At 44.0% G+C, this 22,819-nt stretch overlaps 1 protein-coding gene across 1 annotated transcript in view; it reads right to left on the reverse strand.

Moving 5' to 3' along the window:
• Nucleotides 1-3,621: 3,621 nt before the first annotated feature.
• Nucleotides 3,622-22,819, reverse strand: part of LOC126190735 (cytochrome P450 6k1-like) — an 82,613-nt gene continuing 63,415 nt past the window's right edge. Inside the window, exons 6-8 of the mRNA XM_049931225.1 lie at nt 20,941-21,159; nt 16,075-16,326; nt 3,622-3,828 (exon numbers count right to left, since the gene is read on the reverse strand). Coding sequence (XP_049787182.1) covers nt 3,662-3,828; nt 16,075-16,326; nt 20,941-21,159 — 638 coding nt within the window. The 3' untranslated portion in view covers nt 3,622-3,661. The remainder of the gene's footprint in view (nt 3,829-16,074; nt 16,327-20,940; nt 21,160-22,819) is intronic.

Raw genomic sequence — 22,819 nt, forward strand, 5'->3', positions numbered from 1 at the left:
GTTGTGTGATGTCCTTAGGTTAGTTAGGTTTAAGTAGTTCTAAGTTCTAGGGGACTGATGACCGTAGATGTTAAGTCCCATAGCGCTCAGAGCCATTTGAACAATCTCTGACGGAGGATGGTGAGCCATGTTTCGCTAAAGATGTTTACGGTTCACAATCTGCAAGCAAAGTGACGTCTGATCGCATTGCACCGACCCTTATGCTGAGCCATAGTTCGCACTTTGGCCACAGTAGCGCGACAGTCAGGTGAGTAATGCAATGTTGAAGAGTTACCTAACGAGACTTTAATACCATTCCGCCTCTCTCCATCAAAATATGTGGCGGGTAGGATACATTTTTTAAAAAAAGTAGCTTTATTTGGCGTACCGACAGAATTGGTGCACATTTTATATTGACTTGAGGCGTCCTTCTCGTATCATTCTAAATAAATCGGAGTTCTCCCCCAATTTTAATTTTTCTCTATATCAGCGCCATCTTTCAATGGTTCAAAAGAGGTTTCATACAAAACTTGATTACTTTTTTATGGAGAATCCGAATCTGCAATAAAAAATGTGTGTTTCCATTTAAGATTTAAAAGTTGCCCCCTGCCCCACCTAACGGGGCGGGGGCTGGAGGTCACGTGTAGAATTATTTGATGTACCACTTTGAGCTCACGAAGTTGTCTTACCCACTGTTTTTACCCGATGTATAGTTTCCGAGATAATCTCTTCCGAAACTTCAGATGGACCACACTGTATGTCTGGCCATCCCTGCATATTGCGGCGTCGTATGGATATCGCCAGAGCATTACAAGACGGTCTCAGAAGGGCTACTGGAGCTGTTGTGTCCGACACAGGACCTGACGACGCAAATGTTCTGTTCAAGTAGCCCGCTTGATACGACAACATCTCGCAGCTCGCCTTCAGTTCAGCCGTTCCCATGTCAACTGGCAACTTCTTGACTGGCGGAAACTGTCATTTACAAACGAGGCCGTATCTCCTCTGACGCAAGGTGATGGCCTCGTTCGTGTGCAGAGACGCCGTTGTGAGGGTTACTTGCCAAATGTTATCCAAGAAATCTTTTCAATTTTCTGTGTTGGTGCGGGCAGGCATCATTGCTGACATCCGTACGCATCTTGTCATTGTCGCCTTACCGCCAGCCAGAGATCCTGTTGGACAAAGCAGTGGCTTCTGCATACGATGCTGGCCCTGAATTCCTCACCGTGCAGAATAATGGGAGGTCCCAGTGTCGGGCTTCACCAGGGATGTCTTGCGAAGCCTGGATATTGAAGTTATGGAAACTTAAGCTCCGTAGATCATGTGTCGACATGCTTGACAGATGTGTTCGCGGTCGCCCTCTTCCAGCACAGACAGTCCACGAGTCCCAGGGATTCTGAAGGGCTCTCATTGAAGAATGAGATCAGATATCACAGGATGACTTTCGTAGACTTTACGTTGCACGCCACGTAGGTGTCAGGCAGCGATAAACGCTCATGGAGGGCATACGCGTAAGTGAAGCTCTCAAAGTCCATTGAACAGCACCCAGTATGACAGGATGAATGGCTGTTTCCACTTTGTTTCCGACACCTGTAGGACATTTCAATTCTTGTTATGTAAATGAACAAGGATATAATGAAGATTTAGTGTCCAGTTAATTTGTAAAAGATGAGGGAATAATTTTGTAAAAGAGGCGTGTCGCTACTGCCAGTCACCTACAAAGTCCTCTCAAAGATACTACTGAATAGAACTGAAGGAATCCTTTATAGACAACTTGGAGATACCAGTGTGGGTTCCAGAAAGGCCACTCCCGTGCCGAACAAATTTACCGAGCGAGGTGGCGCAGTGATTCGCATTCGCATTCGGGAGGACGACGGTTGAATCCCGCGTCCGGCCATCCTGATTTAGGTTTTCCGTGATTTCCCTAAATCGTTCGAGGCAAATGCCGGGATGGTTCCTTTGAAAGGGCACGGACGACTCCCTTCCCCGTCCTTCCCTAATCCAATGAGACCGATGACCTCGCTGTCTGGTCTCCTTCCCCAAACAACCCAACCCAAACCCGAACAAATTTTTAATTTCAAACCAATAATCCGACACAGAAGGCTGAATGGCAAAAATATAGTGGTTTCTTTCAATGACTTAAAATAAGTCTTCGACTCGGTGGATAGAGAGACTCTAGATAGGATCATTAGAGAATTTGGGCTCAAAAACAAGCTGGCAAACATTATCAGAGAAAACTTAACAGGCACAGCTTCCAAAGTCAAGTTTATGGGAGAACTGTCCCATCCAATTGAAATCAAGACAGGTGTGCGACAGGGAAGTGGATTATCACCAATACTACTTATCTGTGTCCTGGAGAAGCATGTGAGAATTTGGAATTCCGAACTTGAAAATCAAAGGGATTAGCCCAATCTGTCTAGGAAGAAATTCGGGAGGAATCAAAGTCAACTGCTTGGCTATCGCTGATGATTTTGTAATACTTTCAGACAACTTAGAAGAAGCGGCCATACAGATCAACGCACTGGAAAGTATCGCTGGCAAGACAGGACTTAGGATCTCGAAAGAGAAGATCCAATTCACGACAAGTGTCAAACATGATCACTTGAAGCAGAGATTGGACAGATTGAGAGGGTAAAAAGATTCAAATACCTCGGTGAAACTATACAAGAGAACTGATTGGAAAAAGGTGTTGTGGGGGACCGGATCTCAAAAATGGAAAGAGCTTACGCATTAACTAAAACATTTACACCAAAAAGTGCATGTCTTGGAATGCCAAAATAAAGCCTGTATGCTGGCGAATGCCTCTCACTGAATTACAAGTTGGAAAAGCTGGAGATACTAAAAAGAAGAATATTACGGAAAATCATGGGGCCAACCCAGGTTGAAACAGGCTGGAAACTTCGGAGCAATAGTGAAATCTACAAAAAGGAGGAGAAAATCTCGGAGACTTTGAAAAAAGGGGAGGTTATTAGACTGAACAAAACCAGAATAACCAAAAGGATATTGGACTACCTGTGGAAAAAGAAGACAACGACGACATGGATTAAGGAAGCTCGTAAAGTTCTGGAAATGTTCAACATTCAAGAAGTTCAAATGTTAAATAGGGATACATTTCGGACCAAGATTCAAAATTTGGAAGGATTTCAAGTCTAAAGAACTAAGAAGACTGGAAGAGCCTCGACGGATGAACAGAAGCAACAGCACAGCGTCCATATGAAGGAGTACTGGAGAAAGAGGAAACTTTAGACAAAGAAGAAATGAAATTGTAGCGTGATCCTAAGTGGTCAATTCGCAAATAAAAAAAATCATTTTATAACACACCCACTCCTCAATTATTTCTCTCGAGTACGCAGACACACAAAATCATGGTCCTCTAACTCTTTTGAGCAGTGGAGATGTACAGATTGATATACGCAGTTTAGTTGCATAAAATAAATATTTGAAACATGTCTCACCGAAATTGTGAACCTCTTTCCATCTTGCCTTATGTTCAGTACCAACGTTCAAAGTGACTGCACGTTTTCGTTACTCATTATTATCTTCGAAAATAATTAGATGTATTACAATGTACGTTAGAATGCAACAAGGCCAATCGAAAAATGGATGCAGGTTTGGTTTAAGGAAGAAGAAGGGTCATAACTGCAATTCTAGAATTTTAAAAGTTTTATTTGTCTGGAATTTTGTTTTATTTCCTCTTTTCGAGGCGAAGGTGAATACCGCTTTTCGATAGGAGTATGAAAGACCTTGAATGGAAATCCAACTTCGATGGTGTGTGCTCTACAGTTCGTAAGCTGTACTTTGACAGGATGTACACCAGTCCGACTTTTGTCTGCAGCAGCCCCAGCCTCATACCTGAAACACAAAGGTACAGAGGTGAAACGTACAGGCAGTGTCTTGGCAAACGTCCTATTACAACTGAAATATCAATATAATATGGTGGAACATGATATTACAAGATGTGTGCGTCAAATGCCATGGTTTAACGATGGAACTGCAAACATAGTACACAACGAAAGCAACAACAATAAAAACCGCAGGTTTTCATACACGTGGTTTGCAAGTATTAGAATGTACTTTGGCGATATGGAATGTAATAATGAAAGCTGAATATCAAGGGTTCGACATAGAAAGACAGTAGAAACACCACAAAGAAGACCTTATGAGTGATATTGACACTCCTAAATGCAACAGGTGCTGGCGAGTGTGGGCTGTAACTATCGTATGGCAGCGAAACTGGGTCGGTTTTCTAATGCGTTTAATGCGGAACCGATTTGCGCTGGAAAAAAATTAGTTCCAATTTTGGCCACGATGTGCAACTCTTGCATTGTGAATGCAAAAAAGACGCACAGAAATGTTTCTACACGTAATGGATTAGGAACGGGACGTGGACAAAGCATGATGTTGATTTTATTTACTATCCGCCGCTTACGCAATTTGTTCAGTGCGAGTATCTAAGATGTCGACGAGATGCAGCATCCCTAAAACGGGAGTGATCAACAGTTGCTCGCAGCATTTCCGGTGGAATGCTATCCATTGTTTCTGAATACTTGCCAACAGATCGCGTAGAGATCGAACGTGGTTCTGGTAAACAAGTTCCATGAGATATTTCCAAAGCGAACATCGCATGGGTTCAGATCAGGTGTCGTATAGTCCATGCTTCTGGAAAGCCTCTGGAGATAATACGTTCGCGGAAGGCTGCGTTAAGTAGATCTTTCACTGGCTGAAGGCGTGAGGTATTTCCCCATGTTGCATGAAAACAGTGGTTTCCACAGAGTTGCGCTCTTCCAAAGAATGAAGAATGAGATCTCTATAACATGTAGACGTCGTGGTACATCTGGCAGACCCTTTGGGTTATTCTCTTCAAACAAAAACGAGTAGAGAATTAAGGTGCTTGTGGATCCACATCGAAAAGTCACATATGGCGAGTGCTATGGCTCTTCGTGCCACAAAACACTGTTTAACAGCACCCCAAATTAGGCACTTCTGTACATCCAATGTACCCTGAAGTGTACAATGATCCTCATTTCTCCACAGAATATTGTCCGGCCACATGTCAACATCTTCGATCTGTGCCAGAAACCAAAGAGCAAATTCTGAACGTTGCAGGGGATCACAATGTTTCACTTGCTGCACCGTCTGGATCTTCTATGGGTATGACTGTAAAACAGACCGCAAAACTTTGCGTACTGTTGACCATGGGATGGACGACTCTCGTGCCACTGCTCGGGCAGTACCACCACCCAGTGCACCTGATGCATGGTCAGTCACAGCAACGGAAACCTCGTCAATAATTCCCATCCCGATGGGTCGCCTTCATTTTACTGGTGTCCACTCGTGCTCTAGTGGCTAGCGTTCCTGCGTCTGGACCACGGGGTCACGGGTTCGATTACTGGCCGGGTTGGTGATTTTCTCTGCCCGAGGACTGAGTGTTTGTGTTGTCCTCATCATTTCATCATGTAATGGTCGCCTGGTCGTAGATATAGCTAATTGCTATAATCGCACTATTTCACTCCCATTTACGGAGCTTGTTAGCACTTGATGTTAGGTTGGCGCCATTAAAATGCATTGTGTTGTGGTAATCGCTGCTACTTGCTGGATCGCTGCTGTGTCTCGATGGTGATGCTGGCTCTACATCTGGTTGTCTAGGGTTAAAAACATGAGGTCCCGTGTTTTTTATGTGCTTTTGATGATAAAGAACGAGCGAAACCAACAAATATGTAAACTTCAAATATTTATTACTCTGGTGGCCATCTTAATTCCACTGTCCACCAAAGACCATGACTCAACACAAAGTAGTACTTCCGTTACATGTTCTTTGCATTGTTTATCCACCTCAAACAATAACACACAAACACACTTTACCAAAGTGACATTCCGACTGCCTCTCGACCCTTCTTGCTGCTCGTATTTATAACATTGTCAAAGAACTACTAAAAAGAGATATAGTTTATAAGTCACATGTACATCTGTTATCATAATTTGTGCAGAAAAGTTATTAATTTGCTTCGAGTGACATAATGTAACATGTTATTAAAATGACAGACAGATTTGTTGACTTGACAGAATAATTCTTTGTTACAAAAAGGCCGTTTTTTAGAAGTTTGTCAATTGACTTCTCTAATTTGCATAAATAAGTAAATAACATGAATTATTAAGAATTACATTGGTTTTCGCCTAAAATAGGATTGATTTCTTGAATACTGAGTGAAACCTCTCCTAGTGAACAAATAGGTTTCACTGGGTGATTTTTATTTAAGGAGATCCAAAATACCTAAGTTGTCCACTACTTTTCGTACTTCATATTAATTACTTAAGATGAACTTAGTGTTTTTACATGATGACATTTGCTGTATCAGTGATCAAGTGATATAAACTTTTGTGTGGGTCAGTTACACAGTATAATTTAATGGGTTGACTGTTTATGGAGACATGTTATGCAATCATTGTTAACATACACAATAACTTTTCTATAATCATAAATACTCGTTAAACTGGTTGAATTTGGAGGGTATCGCATACTTCGGTACAGTAAAGCCTTTAATATGTTCCGTTACAATCATCATTTAGGAAAAGTGACGTGACGGGACTGTGAAAAGACTGGGAATTTGTACGGGCGATGATAACCGCGCAGTTGAGAGCCTCATAAACCAAATATCACCATCTTTTTTCTGCTACCACACCAAGCTCACAGTTGTTTTCAGATTTCATTAACATCGTCTTCAAACCATTTAATGATATCAGGCCTGTCTTCAGACCTTTCAGATAGCGATACTCTCTCAGTGAAGCCCTGTAACTGCGGCCGTTTACATAAAATATTTTCATTAACAAGGAACGGTTTCTCTTCTCGAGAGCCGTATTGTTGACTCATGACGTGGCTTCCTAAATAATAGCGTGGATGTCATATCGTGATACAACTATTTCATAGTGCCAGATTTACACCTGGTGGCCACAGTTGGAACCAATTTTTTTAGAGTATAAATCGGTTCCGCATTAATGCATTAGCGTATGGGCCCTGTTTCGCTGCCATACAAAAATTACAGGCTACACTGGAGCTCCGTGAGTACCAGCACTTTAATTATAGCCACCCTGCAGCATTCGTTGGTCTCTCATAACCTCATACTCTATGCTACGTTGAACTTGAAAGTTGGCTGTTACTTCACAGCTTTTATATTTGTGTCTACTACATCAATATTTCAATTACTTCGCATACTAGTCGTTGCAGACTCTCTGGAAAAGATGCTATTCTGTATCCAGCATCAATAACGAACGACTTGGTTCGCTATGGATTGTCTTTGCAGTGTACGGGAAGTATAGCTTAGGTTTACAGACGAGCGAGCCAATCAGATCGCTACTTGCCGCGCCAGAAACTCTGGAGCTGGAACTGGAGTGGGCATTCTTGTCTGCCGTGGTGTAGTGAAAGAACTTCTTGCTGAACGTGTAGTTCGTGCTTAGCTAAAGTCATGGTTCGCATCACAAATTTGGTGTAACTTTCATGTGTTGGACGTCTGTCTACACGTGTCTTTGTGAGGCAAACGTAGATCTGAGGAATATTAAAGCATAGGGTGGTCGATAGGTGACTGTCATACTTTTAAAAAGTAAACGGGCAGATAAACAAAGATTTAAAGCAAGTAATGTTAAATGGGAGAGAGGACAAATCTGTGAGGCTGCGTTACCAACAAGGCGGCCATTTCGAGAACCTCCAGCTTAGATGCAGCTCGCAGTTTTCATATGCAAAGGGTTACATATAACAGATCAAACAGTTAGAGAATTACAAGAGAAAAAATGGTTACGTCTTTCATTTGAGCATAGCTTTGTTCATTCTCGAATTATGATTGATTTTTGGTGGTGTGAAAGTTGATGGTGTAACCACAACCCGAACATATTGACACCGTAGCGATATCAAGAGGGGGGAACAACCACGTTATAGCGAAGGATTTAAACGCCACCCAACAGACCACCTATTACACTCAGTTGTTGATGTGGAACCCCTCTGAAAATTCCGTGATAACTGCTCTCTCGCAGGCAGACTATGAGCTGGACGATGTAAAATGGCTACGGATGAAGGAATATTTATAGCTGTCGTGATTAAATCAATTCCAGTTCAGAACTCACTGCTTCTGGTAAGCTGTCGTCATATTCAGAGGACTGGTCGCAATTGCGCATGACTGATGCAACGATTTGAGTCGCTGTATGTTAGAGGATGTGGAATCTTGAAGCTTTTGCTCGCCCTCTAGCACATGCGCTGGTTAAAGTCCGCGCATGACTGATGCAACGATTTGAGTCGCTGTATGTTAGAGGATGCGGAATCTTGAAGCTTTTGCTCGCCCTCTAGCACATGCGCTGGTTAAAGTCCATAAGCAGTGGCTGAAGCGGATAGCAATAACGCTACAACAACACGTCAAGCATATCGTGTAGCCCCCTTGTTACCACCAGCATCTGCCTCGCTCTGTACAGAACGCTGCGGAACACGAGAGTAAATAAAGATATGCTCTAGAGATGGGCAAACTGAAACACGTAACTGTTTCGAAACAAATGAAACAGTACACTGTAATGTTTCGATACGATGTTTCGAAACAGTGAAACAGTTTGTGTTTTCTAATCTAATAAACCTACACATTTTATCATCTTGAATGTCTACTGTATAAGTATGTCCATATAAACACAAATGAGGTGCGAGAGCGCTGATCATGTCGCAGAAAGTATGAAACTATCACTTAGGCGTCTTGGCAGTTTCGTATTTTCTGCAGCAAATGCGCTGCTTTCGTGTCGTGTGACTTTCATACTAAATTGGCTGAGGACAGCCATAGCTGAAGACAGAAGAACCACCACGAACGGAACTGGAGGTGGGAGCAAACTGCAGAAACAACGGATATGCTACTGGGATTCTGTCTTGCAAGGTGTTTCGAACCGTTACTATAAATTCACCATGCTTCCCAACCCTTCCCGTTCACCATTACACTATCAGTGATATGTCAAACAGATTGCTTGCAATTATACCTACATTAAATTTATGTATATGTCTAATAACTGTCACTCTACGCCTTTTGTTATTCAAAATATTGTAGGCTTATTTGCGTTTCTTAATATGATTACTGTACATGAACAGAGAAGCGTATGTTATAAAAAAAGTGTAATTTAACTGAATGATTTTCACATATTTATTATTTTGAATGTGAATAGTATGCGTTGTTTTACTGTTTGGTGAGTGTTTATGAAGCAGATGTTACGCCATTTCGGAATAGGACAGTCAGCTAGAAACGAAGCTTTATTTTCGGGTATCTTAAGCTTCATGCCATTGCTTGTCAAAAAGATTTCGACACTCTTGAAAGTGTTTCACGAAGTGGTATGTTGTGTTTCAGTACCTGTGCCGAGCCCGAATCTCGTCCGATATAGAGCTGAATGAAACATCACTGTTTCGATACAATTAGTCCGTTCCAAGCACAGGTGGAATGAAACAGCCTTATTTTGAAACAACGATACAGTTTATGTGTCTGGCTCGAGATCGAATCTGGTCCGGTTATCCGAGACAGGGGCGGAATGACACACCACTGTTTCGAAACAGTGAACGACTGCCGTTCCGAAACACTGAAACAGTTCCACGTATCGATACACTGTATCGAAACATAGAAACAGTTGCCAAGTCTAATATGCTCAAATGAAAGCACCGCTATTTTTCTCTTGTAATTCCCTATCTTTTTGCAACTGGATGGCTATAATTATAATTAAAGTGCAGCTACTCACGAATGTCCAGTGCGGACTGGAATTATCGTATGGCAGCGTAATTTTGTAGATACGGTAATGCGCTACTGCTGCGTTATGCTGGAAAATAAATTACTTCTAGTTGTGGCCAGCAGGTGCAAAACTCGGGCTGTACATCGTTTGTATGGCGGTATGACGCCCACACTGTCATTTGACAAGACACAAAGTGAGTGAACAGTATGGCTATTGAGGAGAGAGACGGTGCACTGTTAGTGAAACTGTATCGTGTGAACGTCAGCAATCACAGCGCTGCATTGAGAGAGTATCCCCAACTGAAACGTCTGAGAAGAGACCCGATGTCATTAAATTGTTTACAGGAGATGATAATGAAATTCGAAAACTCGGGTGGGCTTGGTGCGTTACCTGGAAGAGGAAGACGTCCTATCCCGGTGGAAGTTATCTACAAGGTTGCTGTTGCTGTAACTGACCATGCAGCAAGTGCCCTGGGTAGAGTGCAGTGGCTGTGCAGTGTCACGAGAATTGTCCATCCCATAGTCAACAGTACGGAAAGTTTTACGCTCTGTTCTACACTGGCAGCCATACTAGATCCAGTTCCACGAACGTCTTGTCTCCAGAGATTTTCCAGATGGATGGCCTGTAAGATCACCTGATCTGAATCGACGTGAGTTTTGGCTCTGGGGATATCTGAAAGAACACGTTTACTAGCTGCACGTTTGACCTCTACCTGATATGAAGGCCTGTAACCAGGGACACGTTGCTCAAATTTTATCGAAACTGCTGCGAGCAACTGTTGATCACGTCGTTTTACAATATTCATTCTGAACAAATTATGTTAATGGCGGTTAATAATAAAATCAACATTATGCCTTCTTCACTTGTTTGACCTTTTCTGCCCACGTCCCGTTCCTAATCCATTAATACGGAAACATTTCTATACGCCTTTCCTTTACTCACTGCATCTCGTGGTCGTGCGGTAGCGTTCTCGCTTCCCACGCCCGGGTTGCCGGGTTCGATTCCCGGCGGGGTCAGGGATTTTCTCTGCCTCGTGATGGCTGGGTGTTGTGTGCTGCCCTTAGGTTAGTTAGGTTTAAGTAGTTCTAAGTTCTAGGGGACTGATGACCGTAGCAGTTAAGTCCCATAGTGCTCAGAGCCATTTGAACCATTTTTTTTTTACTCACTGCGCTTGATTTCCGCCTGGTGGCCAAAACTGGAACTATTATTTTCCAGCGTGAATTGGTTCCATATTAACACATCAGAAAATTTAGCAAGTTTCGGTGCCGTACGATAATTACAGCCCACAGTACACCTGCTTCAGTAGCTGCACATAATTATAACCACCCAGTATATCACATGATACCTTGTCCGTTTAATTACGAATCTCATCCAATATGGTGGCTTCCAAAATGGACGCCATGTAGTTAATATAGCCCCGCAGTATCTCTCCTCCCTCTTCCCCCACCCATCTTATGCTACTCGATTTTAAATCTCTGTTTATAAGTGTGCGTCAGCGCCTGCTGAACACCCTCTAGACTGGCACAGCTGAAAAACACTTTCGTCAATAGAAGAGCTTTTACTGATATCAGATATTCACGTAGAACTGAGGAAGAGGTCCGTGTAATTGTATCTGGTGCACAGTATTTTGTCAAAGTAAAATGCTGAGCATCTGTAGTCCAGAGAAGAATAAACGGAAAGTATCTGAAATGTGCTGCTATCGAATAGACTGAAAAATTAAGTGGACCCACGAAACACGAAATTAAGTACTAGGAGGAATATTCGGGAATAGAAGTCTATGGTAGACATTTACCAGAGGACGGAACATACGTTATAGCCTACATAAATAGTTAAGTTGGCACTTGAAAGAGCAGTAGAGAGGAAAAGTTGTGGGGGCAAGCCAAGACGAGAGGTTATACATTGTGCTGGATGCAATAGCTAAGCAGAGAAAGAAAAATACTAGCACAAACTGTAAATGTTGGAACACAGCGTCAAAACAGTGTAAATGAAGAATGATGACTTAAAAATCATTAAAAAAATTTAAAAACTGAAATACGCAGTATAATGTTCCTCAATGCTCCTTTTGTATTTCGTTGTGAACTGGCATTTGGCTTTCTAAACCATGATCAGAAAACTTGAGACTGAGCTGTCAGTCCATACAACATGAGAGAAAATTTCTACTTGGACAAAGCTTGTTATTTCCAAAGACATGCAACTTTTTACTACCGTACACCTATACAACAAATGCAAATTACAGTTCTTCAATTCTATACGTGTACAAACCAAGAAATAATCTGCAATGATGTATTGAAAATTTTAGACTGTGAAAATACACTCACGTATCAACTTTTTGTGCTCGGAATGATGTTGTCCACATTCCGTTCAATAGCAGAGATAAAATTTCACCGTTACAACGTAGTGGGACTTATAGGATTTTCTGCAGGTTGTGTGCCAGTTATATGTGGGTCAGCCAGGTATGGTTATAACACTATCCTGACTTAACATGAAATGAGGTGGAGATTGGGAAAGAAAGATTCAACATTTGCTGAGCGTGCCCTGATTCAATGTCATTTTTATGATATTGAATGTGATATCGCCCATGGAGCAAATAAAGGCGGAAGGCTGACGATAATTAAAACTCTAGCTATCAATAAACAGCAATCATAGAATCCTGACTCAATCCTGCCTCATCAAATACAGTTCCACTATTCACCATTGCTGAGGTTGAAGCTGCCACTTAACATTTTCCTCACCATTAGATAATATATTTATTGTAAACAGTAGAGTCATTCCCCACTCCGCACACTGCATTGACTCCTTCCTCACCTCCCCCTCCCCCCACCACTCTCTCTCTTCGCTTGTTCATCACTTTCATCAGTAGTTTTCTTCACCTAACATTGTAGTCCGCATCGGCACTCACTTGCTCACTTTGTGTATTCTTTTAGCCTTATATTCTTACGTTTTTAATCTTTGAGTGTAATCTATGTTATATTTGTTCATACGTTCTTCGTTTCTGTTTCAGTTTCCTTAATGACAGTTTACCATTTTTTGTATAGTTGAGAGACCTTAAGTAATATCTGAACAACTAGCTTGGCACAAGATATTTACGTCAGTCAATCAGTGGGTTTAGGAATTTACACTTACATCTTCAGTTCCTAAAATTACAGAACATTTCTTTCTTCATGCCCTTATAACATTGAAGCGTTATAATTTGTGTTTTTCGTATAGAAATGTAGTCGTTAAATGGTTACAGATCTTTCGAAAGAACAAGCTTTGCGCATTCGGGAGGACGACGGTTCAATCCCGTCTCCGGCCATCCTGATTTAGGTTTTCCGTGATTTCCCTAAATCGCTTCAGGCACATGCTGCGATGGTTCCTTTGAAAGGGCACGGCCGAATTCCTTTCCCATCCTTCCCTCACCCGAGCTTGCGCGCCGTCTCTAATGACCTCGTTGTCGACGGGACGTTAAACACTAATCTCCTCCCTCAATAAGCTTTGCGCAAATAGAGGCTGTCCCTGATGTTGTGTGGACTGCCTGTTCAGTCTTCAGTACTCTGCTAATCCCCTGGAAGGCTGAAAGCCGGTTCACAACGCAATATAAAATAAACATTTTGCAACATCAGTGCTGTGTATTCCAATTTTTAATGTGTTTATGTTCCTTCTAAGTGTGAACGGATACATTTCATAATTAGAAAAAGAAACATAATTCATGATTAACCAGTGTCTGCGTTTGAGTTATTTATACTGAAGAGCCAAAGAAACTGGTTCACCTGCCTAATATCGTGTAGCGCCCCTGCGTGCACGCAGAAGTGCTGCAACACGTGGCATGGACTCGACTAATGCTTCAATTAGTGCTGGAGAAAACTGACATAATAAATCCTGCAGGACTGTCCATAAATCAGTGACAGTACGAGGGGATGGAATCTCTTCTGAGCAGCACATTGCAAGGCATCCCAGATATGCCCAATAATGTTCATGTCTTGGGAGTTAGGTGGCCAGCGGAAGTGTTTAAACGCAGAAGAGTGTTCCAGGAGCCACTCTGTAGCAATTCTGGATGTGTGGGGTGTCGCATTGCCCTGCTGGAATTGCCCAAGTCCGTCGGAATGCACAATGGACATGAATGACTGCAGGAGATCAGGCAGGATGCTTACGTACGTGTCATCAGACCAAGTTGTGTCTAGACGTGTCAGGGGTCCCATATCACTCGAACTGCACGGGCCCCACTCCTTGCTTGAACAGGAACAGTCTCCTGCTGACATGCAGAGACTATGGATTCATGAGTTGTCTCCATACACGTACACGTACATCAGCTCGATACAATTTGAAACGAAACTCGTCCGATCAGACAACATGTTTCCTGTATTCAATAGTCCAATGTCGGTGTTGACGTGCCCAGTCGAGGCGTAAAGCTACAGGGTGTTTCAAAAATGACCGGTATATTTGAAACGGCAATACAAACTAAACGAGCAGCGGTAGAAATACACCGTTTGTTGCAATATGCTTGGGACAACAGTGCATTTTCTGGCAGACAAACTTTCGAAATTACAGTAGTTACAATTGTCAACAACAGATGGCGCTGCGGTCTGGGAAACTCTATGGTACGATATTTTCCACATATCCACCATGCGTAGCAATAATATGGCGTAGTCTCTGAATGAAATTACCCGAAACCTTTGACAACGTGTCTGGTGGAATGGCTTCACATGCAGATGAGATGTACTGCTTCAGCTGTTCAATTGTTTCTGGATTCTGGCGGTACACCTGGTCTTTCAAGTGTCCCCACAGAAAGAAGTCACAGGGGTTCATGTCTGGCGAATAGGGAGGCAAATCCACGCCGCCTCCTGTATGTTTCGGATAGCCCAAAGCAATCACACGATCATCGAAATATTCATTCAGGAAATTAAAGACGTCGGCCGTGCGATGTGGCCGGGCACCATCTTGCATAAACCACGAGGTGTTCGCAGTGTCGTCTAAGGCAGTTTGTACCGCCACAAATTCACGAAGAATGTCCAGATAGCGTGATGCAGTAATCGTTTCGGATCTGAAAAATGGGCCAATGATTCCTTTGGAAGAAATGGCGGCCCAGACCAGTACTTTTTGAGGATGCAGGGACGATGGGACTGCAACATGGGGCTTTTCGGTTCCCCATATGCGCCAGTTCTGTTTATTGACGAAGCCGTCCAGGTAAAAATAAGCTTCGTCAGTAAACCAAATGCTGCCCACATTCATATCGCCGTCATCAATCCTGTGCACTATATCTTAGCGAATGTCTCTCGTGCAACAATGGTAGCGGCGCTGAGGGGTTGCCGCGTTTGAATTTTGTATGGATAGAGGTGTAAACTCTGGCGCATGAGACGATACGTGGACGTTGGCATCATTTGGACCGCAGCTGCAACACGGCGAACGGAAACCCGAGGCCGCTGTTGGATCACCTGCTGCACTAGCTGCGCGTTGCCCTCTGTGGTTGCTGTACACGGTCGCCCTACCTTTCCAGCACGTTCATCCGTCACGTTCCCAGTCCGTTGAAATTTTTCAAACAGATCCTTTATTATATCGCTTTTCGGTCCTTTGGTTACATTAAACCTCCGTTGAAAACTTCGTCTTGTTGCAACAACACTGTGTTCTAGGCGGTGGAATTCCAACACCAGAAAAATCCTCTGTCCTAAGGAATAAACCATGTTGTCCACAGCACACTTGCACGTTGTGAACAGCACACGCTTACAGCAGAAAGACGACATACAGAATGGCGCACCCATAGACTGCGTTGTTTTCTATATCTTTCACATCACTTGCAGCGCCATCTGTTGTTGAAAATTGTAACTACTGTAATTTCGAAAGTTTGTCCGCCTGAAAATGTACTGTTGTCCCAAGCATATTGCAACAAACGGTGTATTTCTATCGCTGCTCGTTTAGTTTTTATTGCCGTTTCAAATATACCGGTCATTTTTGAAACACCCTGTATGACACGAGTGATACCCACCTGACCACGTTCGCAGTCCGTGAGTTTCGCGGTGGGCCCCATTCTGCTCTCACCCGATGTCTAATGACTACTGAGGTCGCTGATATGGAGTACCTGGCAGTAGGTGGCAGCACAAAGCACTTAATATGAAAAACGTATGTTTTTGGGGGTGTCCGGATACTTTTGATTACATAGTGTATATAGGCGTTGCCGACCGCAGCGCCGTATTCTGCCTGTTTACTTATCTCTGTATTTGATTACGCCTGCCTACACCAGTTTCTTTGGCCCTTCGATGGTTATTGTCACAATTCTGCTGTGGGAAGAGATTGACGTAGTCCATGTTATATTAGGTCCTGGAAGGAAAATATAAGCGTTGTGGAGATCAACGTGTCAGTGAAGAACTGTACAGCTGAACAGAGAGTACTCACCTATGCATATGCGCGGTCCCTCTCCAAACGGCATGTAGACGTAGGGGTGCCTGCGGGCTTTCTCCTCCTCAGTGAACCTCTCGGGGTCGAAGCGCTCGGGGTCCGGGAAGTACTCGGGGTCGCGGTGCAGCCCCAGCGTCGACACCAGCACGGTGGAGCCCTTCTCCAGGACGAGGTCGCTGCCCGGCACCTGGTAGTCCTTGTTGCACTCCCGGTTCAAGAAGGCCAGTGGCGGGTACTTTCTCAGTGTTTCTGGAAGTGAATGAAACGTCAGTTAACTTTCTCGGCTAAGAATCACAGCTGACAAACATGGTAACAAAATACGCGAAGTTCTCAAATCAGTCGAATACAAGTTACAAAGCCATAAAGAAAGCAGCAAGATCCAGGCTCTAGCGTATACGAGCGCAACCAGGAAGCAACGAAAAGTAGCATTAGAATTGTGTTCGTACAGTGGCGGATAATTTTAATGACGCCTTCACTTATTACTGAGAGCTGTTTCCTCTCTCCATTGGCGCATGTGACAGTTACACTGTTAGCTGAAACATTATGACAACTGCCCGCCGCGACACCTGGTTGCGTTGCGGGCACGTGGCATGGTAGCAAAAGTACGTAAGCAGAGCAGACACGGGTTCATCGTCGCAAAGATATGGGCTTTAAATGGGGAAATAAAATGACTTAAGCGACTTTTACAAAGGGCAGATTATTATTACGGAGCGCCTGTGAACGAGCATCTCGAAAACGTCGAAGCTGGTCGAATGTTCACGTACTACTGTCGTAAGCACCTATGGAAAGAGACAAAAGGGCAGTGAAGTTACCACTAGGCGCTAAATCGTTGGAAGTCTATGACTCTTCACAGAACGTGGTGTTCGGATAAAAATGGTTCAAATGGCTCTAAGCACTATGGGACTTAACATCTGAGGTCATCAGTCCCCTAGACATAGAACTACTTAAACCTAAGAAACCTAAGAGTATCACACACATCCATGCCCGAGGCAGGATTCGAACCTCCTACAGTAGCAGCAGCGCGGTTCCGGACTGAAGAGCCGGCCGGTGTGGCCGTGCGGTTCTAAGCGCTTCAGTTTGGAACCGCGTGACCGCTACGCTCGCAGGTTCGAATCCTGCCTCTGGCATGGATGTGTGTGATGTCCTTAGGTTAGTTAGGTTTAAGTGGTTCTAAGTTCTAGGGGACTGATGACCTCAGATGTTAAGTCCCATAGTGCTCAGAGCCATTTGAACCATTTTGAACCGTACTGAAGCGCCTAGAACCACTCGGCCACAGCAGCAGGTGGGGTTCGGATACTCGTCAGCTCTGTAAAGTTGGATATATGGCGATGTGTGCGATCTGCAGAGGTGGGCAGCCTCTAGTGTTGACTCCATGAAAATTACGATACCGGGCTCCCCACGGGGCTGTCAACTACTGTGCATTTAAACTGAGGCCTACCCTGTGGCCGAGCTGAGGCCAAGGAAGGCCCTCTGTCAGTGGGAGGCCGGCGATTTCTCGTGTTCGGATGAGTGCTTTCAGAAGACAACAATCTTACGTTTTCCTAAAGAAACATGGCTAGCAGAAAATATAAGAGCTTAGCATCGGGCACTGTTTTTTACTTTCAGAGGACCTCTGATGCGAGGCTAGTTACTGGCCGAAAACGCGCGACTGGAAAAAAAAAATGTTTTTGATGTCACAGAGGCCCATCAGAAAGAGCAGCTTTTGGGAAGAAGAAGGGTGAATCGAAAAGTCATTGGTAATTTATCGCAGCGCGTTTTTCTTGGCCTCGTTATTGTGCATGAAGGAAGCTCGCCATTGACCGTAAGAGTGTTCATACTTTGCGATTGCCGGGCATGTCCTGTCTGAGGGGAAGGAATAGCAGGCTGTACGGTTCAGCTAGAAATCTTGAAGTTTTCTGAGAGACGGGATGGGTGCGCATTTTGTAGTGTTCGTTCGGAGTCAAAGCCGTTCCCACTTGGCGCGCATGGAGGCGGACTAGCGGGGTCCAGGGTCCGTGTTGACGTGAGCTGGACCCTCGTCCCGTACTGCAGAGCAACGTGCAGTGCGCTTCAAGCGGACCGACACGTTATTAAGCTGGTGGTCGGATGTTTTGGCCGAAACTGCATAAAATACTTGCATCGCTCGAAAAGAACCAGAAGCTCGAAATGAGCTATTAGGGACAAAATAATAGACTAACATAATCAACAATGAATAAGCCTAGATGAAATGGCTTTAGGAAGATGAGGAACGCAGCCGAAGAAAACTGTTTGGGTAGCCTCTAATCCCGACTGCTACTTGTCCTGCACAAGACAACCAGCACATCACGTATGCTATACAGGGTGTTACAAAAAGGTACGGCCAAACTTTCAGGAAACATTCCTCACACACAAAGAAAGAAAATATGTTATGTGGACATGTGTCCGGAAACGCTTACTTTCCAAAAAAAATGGCTCTGAGCACTATGGGACTCAACATCTTAGGTCATAAGTCCCCTAGAACTTAGAACTACTTAAACCTAACTAACCTAAGGACATCACACACACCCATGCCCGAGGCAGGATTCGAACCTGCGACCGTAGCAGTCCCGCTGTTACGGACTGCAGCGCCAGAACCGCTAGACCACCGCGGCCGGCGCTTACTTTCCATGTTAGAGCTCATTTTATCACTTCTCTTCAAATCACATTAATCATGGAATGGAAACACACAGCAACAGAACGTACCAGCGTGTTTCAAACACTTTGTTACAGGAAATGTTCAAAATGTCCTCCGTTAGCGAGGATACATGCATCCACCCTCCGTCTCATGGAATCCCTGATGCGCTGATGCAGCCCTGGAGAATGGAGTATTGTATCACAGCCGTCCACAATACGAGCACAATGAGTCTCTACATTTGGTACCGGGGTTGCGCAGACAAGAGCTTTCAAATGCCTCCATAAATGAAAGTCAAGAGGGTTGAGGTCTGGAGAGCGTGGAGGCCATGGAATTGGTCCGCCTCTACCAATCCATCGGTCACCGAATCTGTTGTTGAGAAGCGTACGAACACTTCGACTGAAATGTGCAGGAGCTCCATCGTGCATGAACCACATGTTGCGTCGTACTTGTAAAGGCACATGTTCTAGCAGCGCAGGTAGAGTATCCCGTATGAAATCATGATAATGTGCTCCATTGAGCGTAGGTGGAAGAACATGGGGCCTAATCAAGACATCACCAACAATGCCTGCCCAAACGTTCACAGAAAATCTGGGTTGATGACGTGATTGCACAATTGCGTGCGGATTCTCGTCAGCCCACACATGTTGATTGTGAAAATTTACAATTTGATCACGTTGGAATGAAGCCTCATCCGTAAAGAGAACATTTGCACTGAAATGAGGATTGACACATTGTTGGATGAACCATTCGTAGAAGTGAACCCGTGGAGGCCAATCAGTTGCTGATAGTGCCTGCACACGCTGTACATGGTACGGAAACAACTGGTTCTCCCGTAGCACTCTCCATACAGTGACGTGTTCAACGTTACCTTGTACAGCAGCAACTTCTCTGATACTGACATTAGCGTTATCGTCAACTGCACGAAGAATTGCCTCGTCCATTGCAGGTGTCCTCGCCGTTCTAGGTCTTCCCCAGTCGCGAGTCATAGGCTGGAACATTCCGTGCTCCCTAAGACGCCGATCAATTGCTTCGAACGTCTTCCTGTCGGGACACCTTCGTTCTGGAAATCTGTCTCGATACAAACGTACCCCGCCACTGCTATTGCCCCGTGCTAATCCATACATCAAATGGGCATCTGCCAACTCCGCATTTGTAAACATTGCACTGACTGCAAAATCACGTTGGTGATGAACACTAACTTGTTGATGCTACGTACTGATGTTCTTGATGCTAGTACTGTAGAGCAATGAGTCGCATGTCAACACAAGCACCGAAGTCAACATTACCTTCCTTCAATTGGGCCAACTGGCGGTGAATCGAGGAAGTACAGTACATACTTACGAAACTAAAATGAGCTCTAACATGAAAATTAAGCGTTTCCGGACACATGTTCACATAACATCTTTTCTTTATTTGTGTGTGAGGAATGTTTCCTGAAAGTTTGGCCGTACCTTTTTGTAACACCCTGTACAATCCGAGATGTCTCTTCTTCATGCAGCCCCACGAAGCAAAGTGTAATGACCGGCGAGTTATGGTAGGGACTTCTTCGAAACTGACCACTGGTTTATTGGACAGTACACGCTCCTGACAAGTTGCCCATTGAACATGTCTGGAATATCCCTGGTCAGAAAAATTCTTTTTTGCAGTGTTTACTTGATGTCCTTTTCTCTTTTTTGGCCCATGCTACCACCTCCCAAAATATAGAAAGCAAAGAGCATGCAGCACAAGAGATATGTTTCGCAGTATCGAAGATGAAGAAGCACTCATAGGTCTTAAAGTACGCATTATAGAGTCCATTATTTACTGGATTTGTCTCTTTCGAATGATCGTTTCTGCCGTATCCCTGAATACTGACCACTGTTCCTGAGACGCCCCGTATAACTAACTTTTAAAAATTGTTATAAACTTCAGTGTTTTCGTGAGGCTTAACGTGTTTCCCTATGGGCTACAGGTGTACAGTTTGTGGTATTGGTTTTTATCTAGGTACGAACTGAAAACGGCAAAGTGAATGAAATAAACACGACATTCTGCAGACGAGGTGGAGCAATGGTTATGTCGTTCTAGCAACACGGGACAGATGTGGATCCGGAAATAGGTGAAGTTGTTCCCATTGACTCTGGTTATCTACTGTTTTACATCTATTGCTTCGAGGGCTCATAACTGCGCTGTCGTCTGCCCTGATTTAAACAACAACGACAACAACAACAATAACAACAGTTTGCTGAACTTACCTGACACAACTTTATCGAGGTATGTCATCTTTGCAATCGATTCGTAAGTGATGTCCCCTTCCTCTTTGAGCACTGAGTCTATTTCTTCTTGCACTTTGTTCTGCAGCCTGATATTGTGAGCCAACTCAAAGAGAGTGAAACTTATTGTCGACGAAGAAGTTTCGAATCCAGCTGCGAAGAAGATGAACGCCTGTGCCGCCACTTCGTCCATTGTCAGTTCTGTAAGCAACATGGAAACATACGGTAAGCAGACCAGAGCAAAGTGGCTCAATAAAATATCACATCAGGCACAACATGTAAGCAAAATATGAAAAACTACGAAAGGGTAGCATTTCATAACAGGACTAGCAACTCTTATCGTAATGATATACTATCTCTTCATATAGACGCTTTTCTAAATAAAACATTTCCTGGGTTTTCGACCACTTCCAACTCTGCACCCTTAATATGCAGTTATAGTGCTAATCCAACCTTCCTACCAGAGTCTAGATTCTGTCCAAATATAGTTTTTCTTTCATCTTCTATCCATTGCCTGACTGGTGCGTCTCACATGTTATTGATAACTGATTTAAAGTTATTACTATTTGAATTCCGTACTCGTCAGTTAATAAAATACATGGCCCCTTCCATAAGTAATGCCACGAAATTCATAAAAAAAATAATTTATTGAATATATTCGGCCGCGCGGGATTAGCCGTGCCGTCTAAGGCGCTGCAGTCATGGACTGTGCGGCTGACCCCGGCGTAGGTTCGAGTCCTCCCTCGGGCATGGGTGTGTGTGTTTGTCATTAGGATAATATAGGTTAAGTAGTGTGTAAGCTTAGGGATTGATGACCTCAGCAGTTAAGTCCCATAAGATTTCACACACATTTGAATTTTTTTTGGAAATATATTCGTACAAATAATAAAAAATTTTCAAAATAACATCCTCTTGCGACGATACAATTCTGGAGGCGGTGTTTCCATGCCTGGAAGGCATCTTGGGATGCCTTTTCCGGAATGTCCTTTAGAGCTGATGTAACATGTGCCTGGATGCTTTCAATCGTGTCCCAATGTTGTCCTTTCATGACTCCTTTTAAACGAGGAAACAAAAAAAAAAAACGGGAGCAGGAGCCAGGTCATGGCTGTAGGGAGGCTGGGGAACCAATGGGGTCTTGGTCCTGGCCAGGAAGTCGTTCACAATGAAGGCGCTGTGCCTCGGGGCGTTGTCGTGGTGAACTTTCGTCGTGTCCTTGATGTCGCTTCGGCAGCGCGAGACCCTACTTTTCAGTCTTTTGAGCACTTCCAAGTAGAAAGCTGAGTTCACTGTAGCCCCGGTAGGTACGAATTCATGGTGGACAAAGCCTCTGACGTCAAAGAAGACAATGAGCATGGTTATGATCCTGGACTTGCTCAGGTGTGCCTTCTTGGGATGGGGCGACGAGGGGGTGTGCCACTCTGAACTCTGCCTTTTTGTCTCAGGGTCGTACTCAAAAATCCGCGACTCATCACCAGTGATAACTTAGTTTAAATAATGAGGATCATTTTCACACATTTCCAACATTTCTCGGCACCAAAGCACTCGCATATGCTTGTGTTCGGCGATCAACACTTTTGGGACGAGTTCGGCACACACCTTTCTCATATTCAAATCTTCGGTCACAATGCGGAAAACGGTTGTTTTCGACATGTTTAGAGTTTTTGCTATCAATTGAAGGCTCAGCCGTCTGTCAGAGTTCAAACAATCGCGCGCATGCGCACAACTCGTGCGGTTGATGGCCGTCCACTGCGAGGTTTGTCGGTGATGTCCTCTCGGCTCTCCATGAACGACTTGTGCCGCCGGAAAACTTGTCATTTGGACAAGCAATCAGTCTCAAAAGCATGCTGAAGTAATGGAAACG

Source organism: Schistocerca cancellata, chromosome 6 (genome assembly GCF_023864275.1).
Source record: "Schistocerca cancellata isolate TAMUIC-IGC-003103 chromosome 6, iqSchCanc2.1, whole genome shotgun sequence".
Lineage (NCBI taxonomy): Eukaryota > Metazoa > Arthropoda > Insecta > Orthoptera > Acrididae > Schistocerca > Schistocerca cancellata.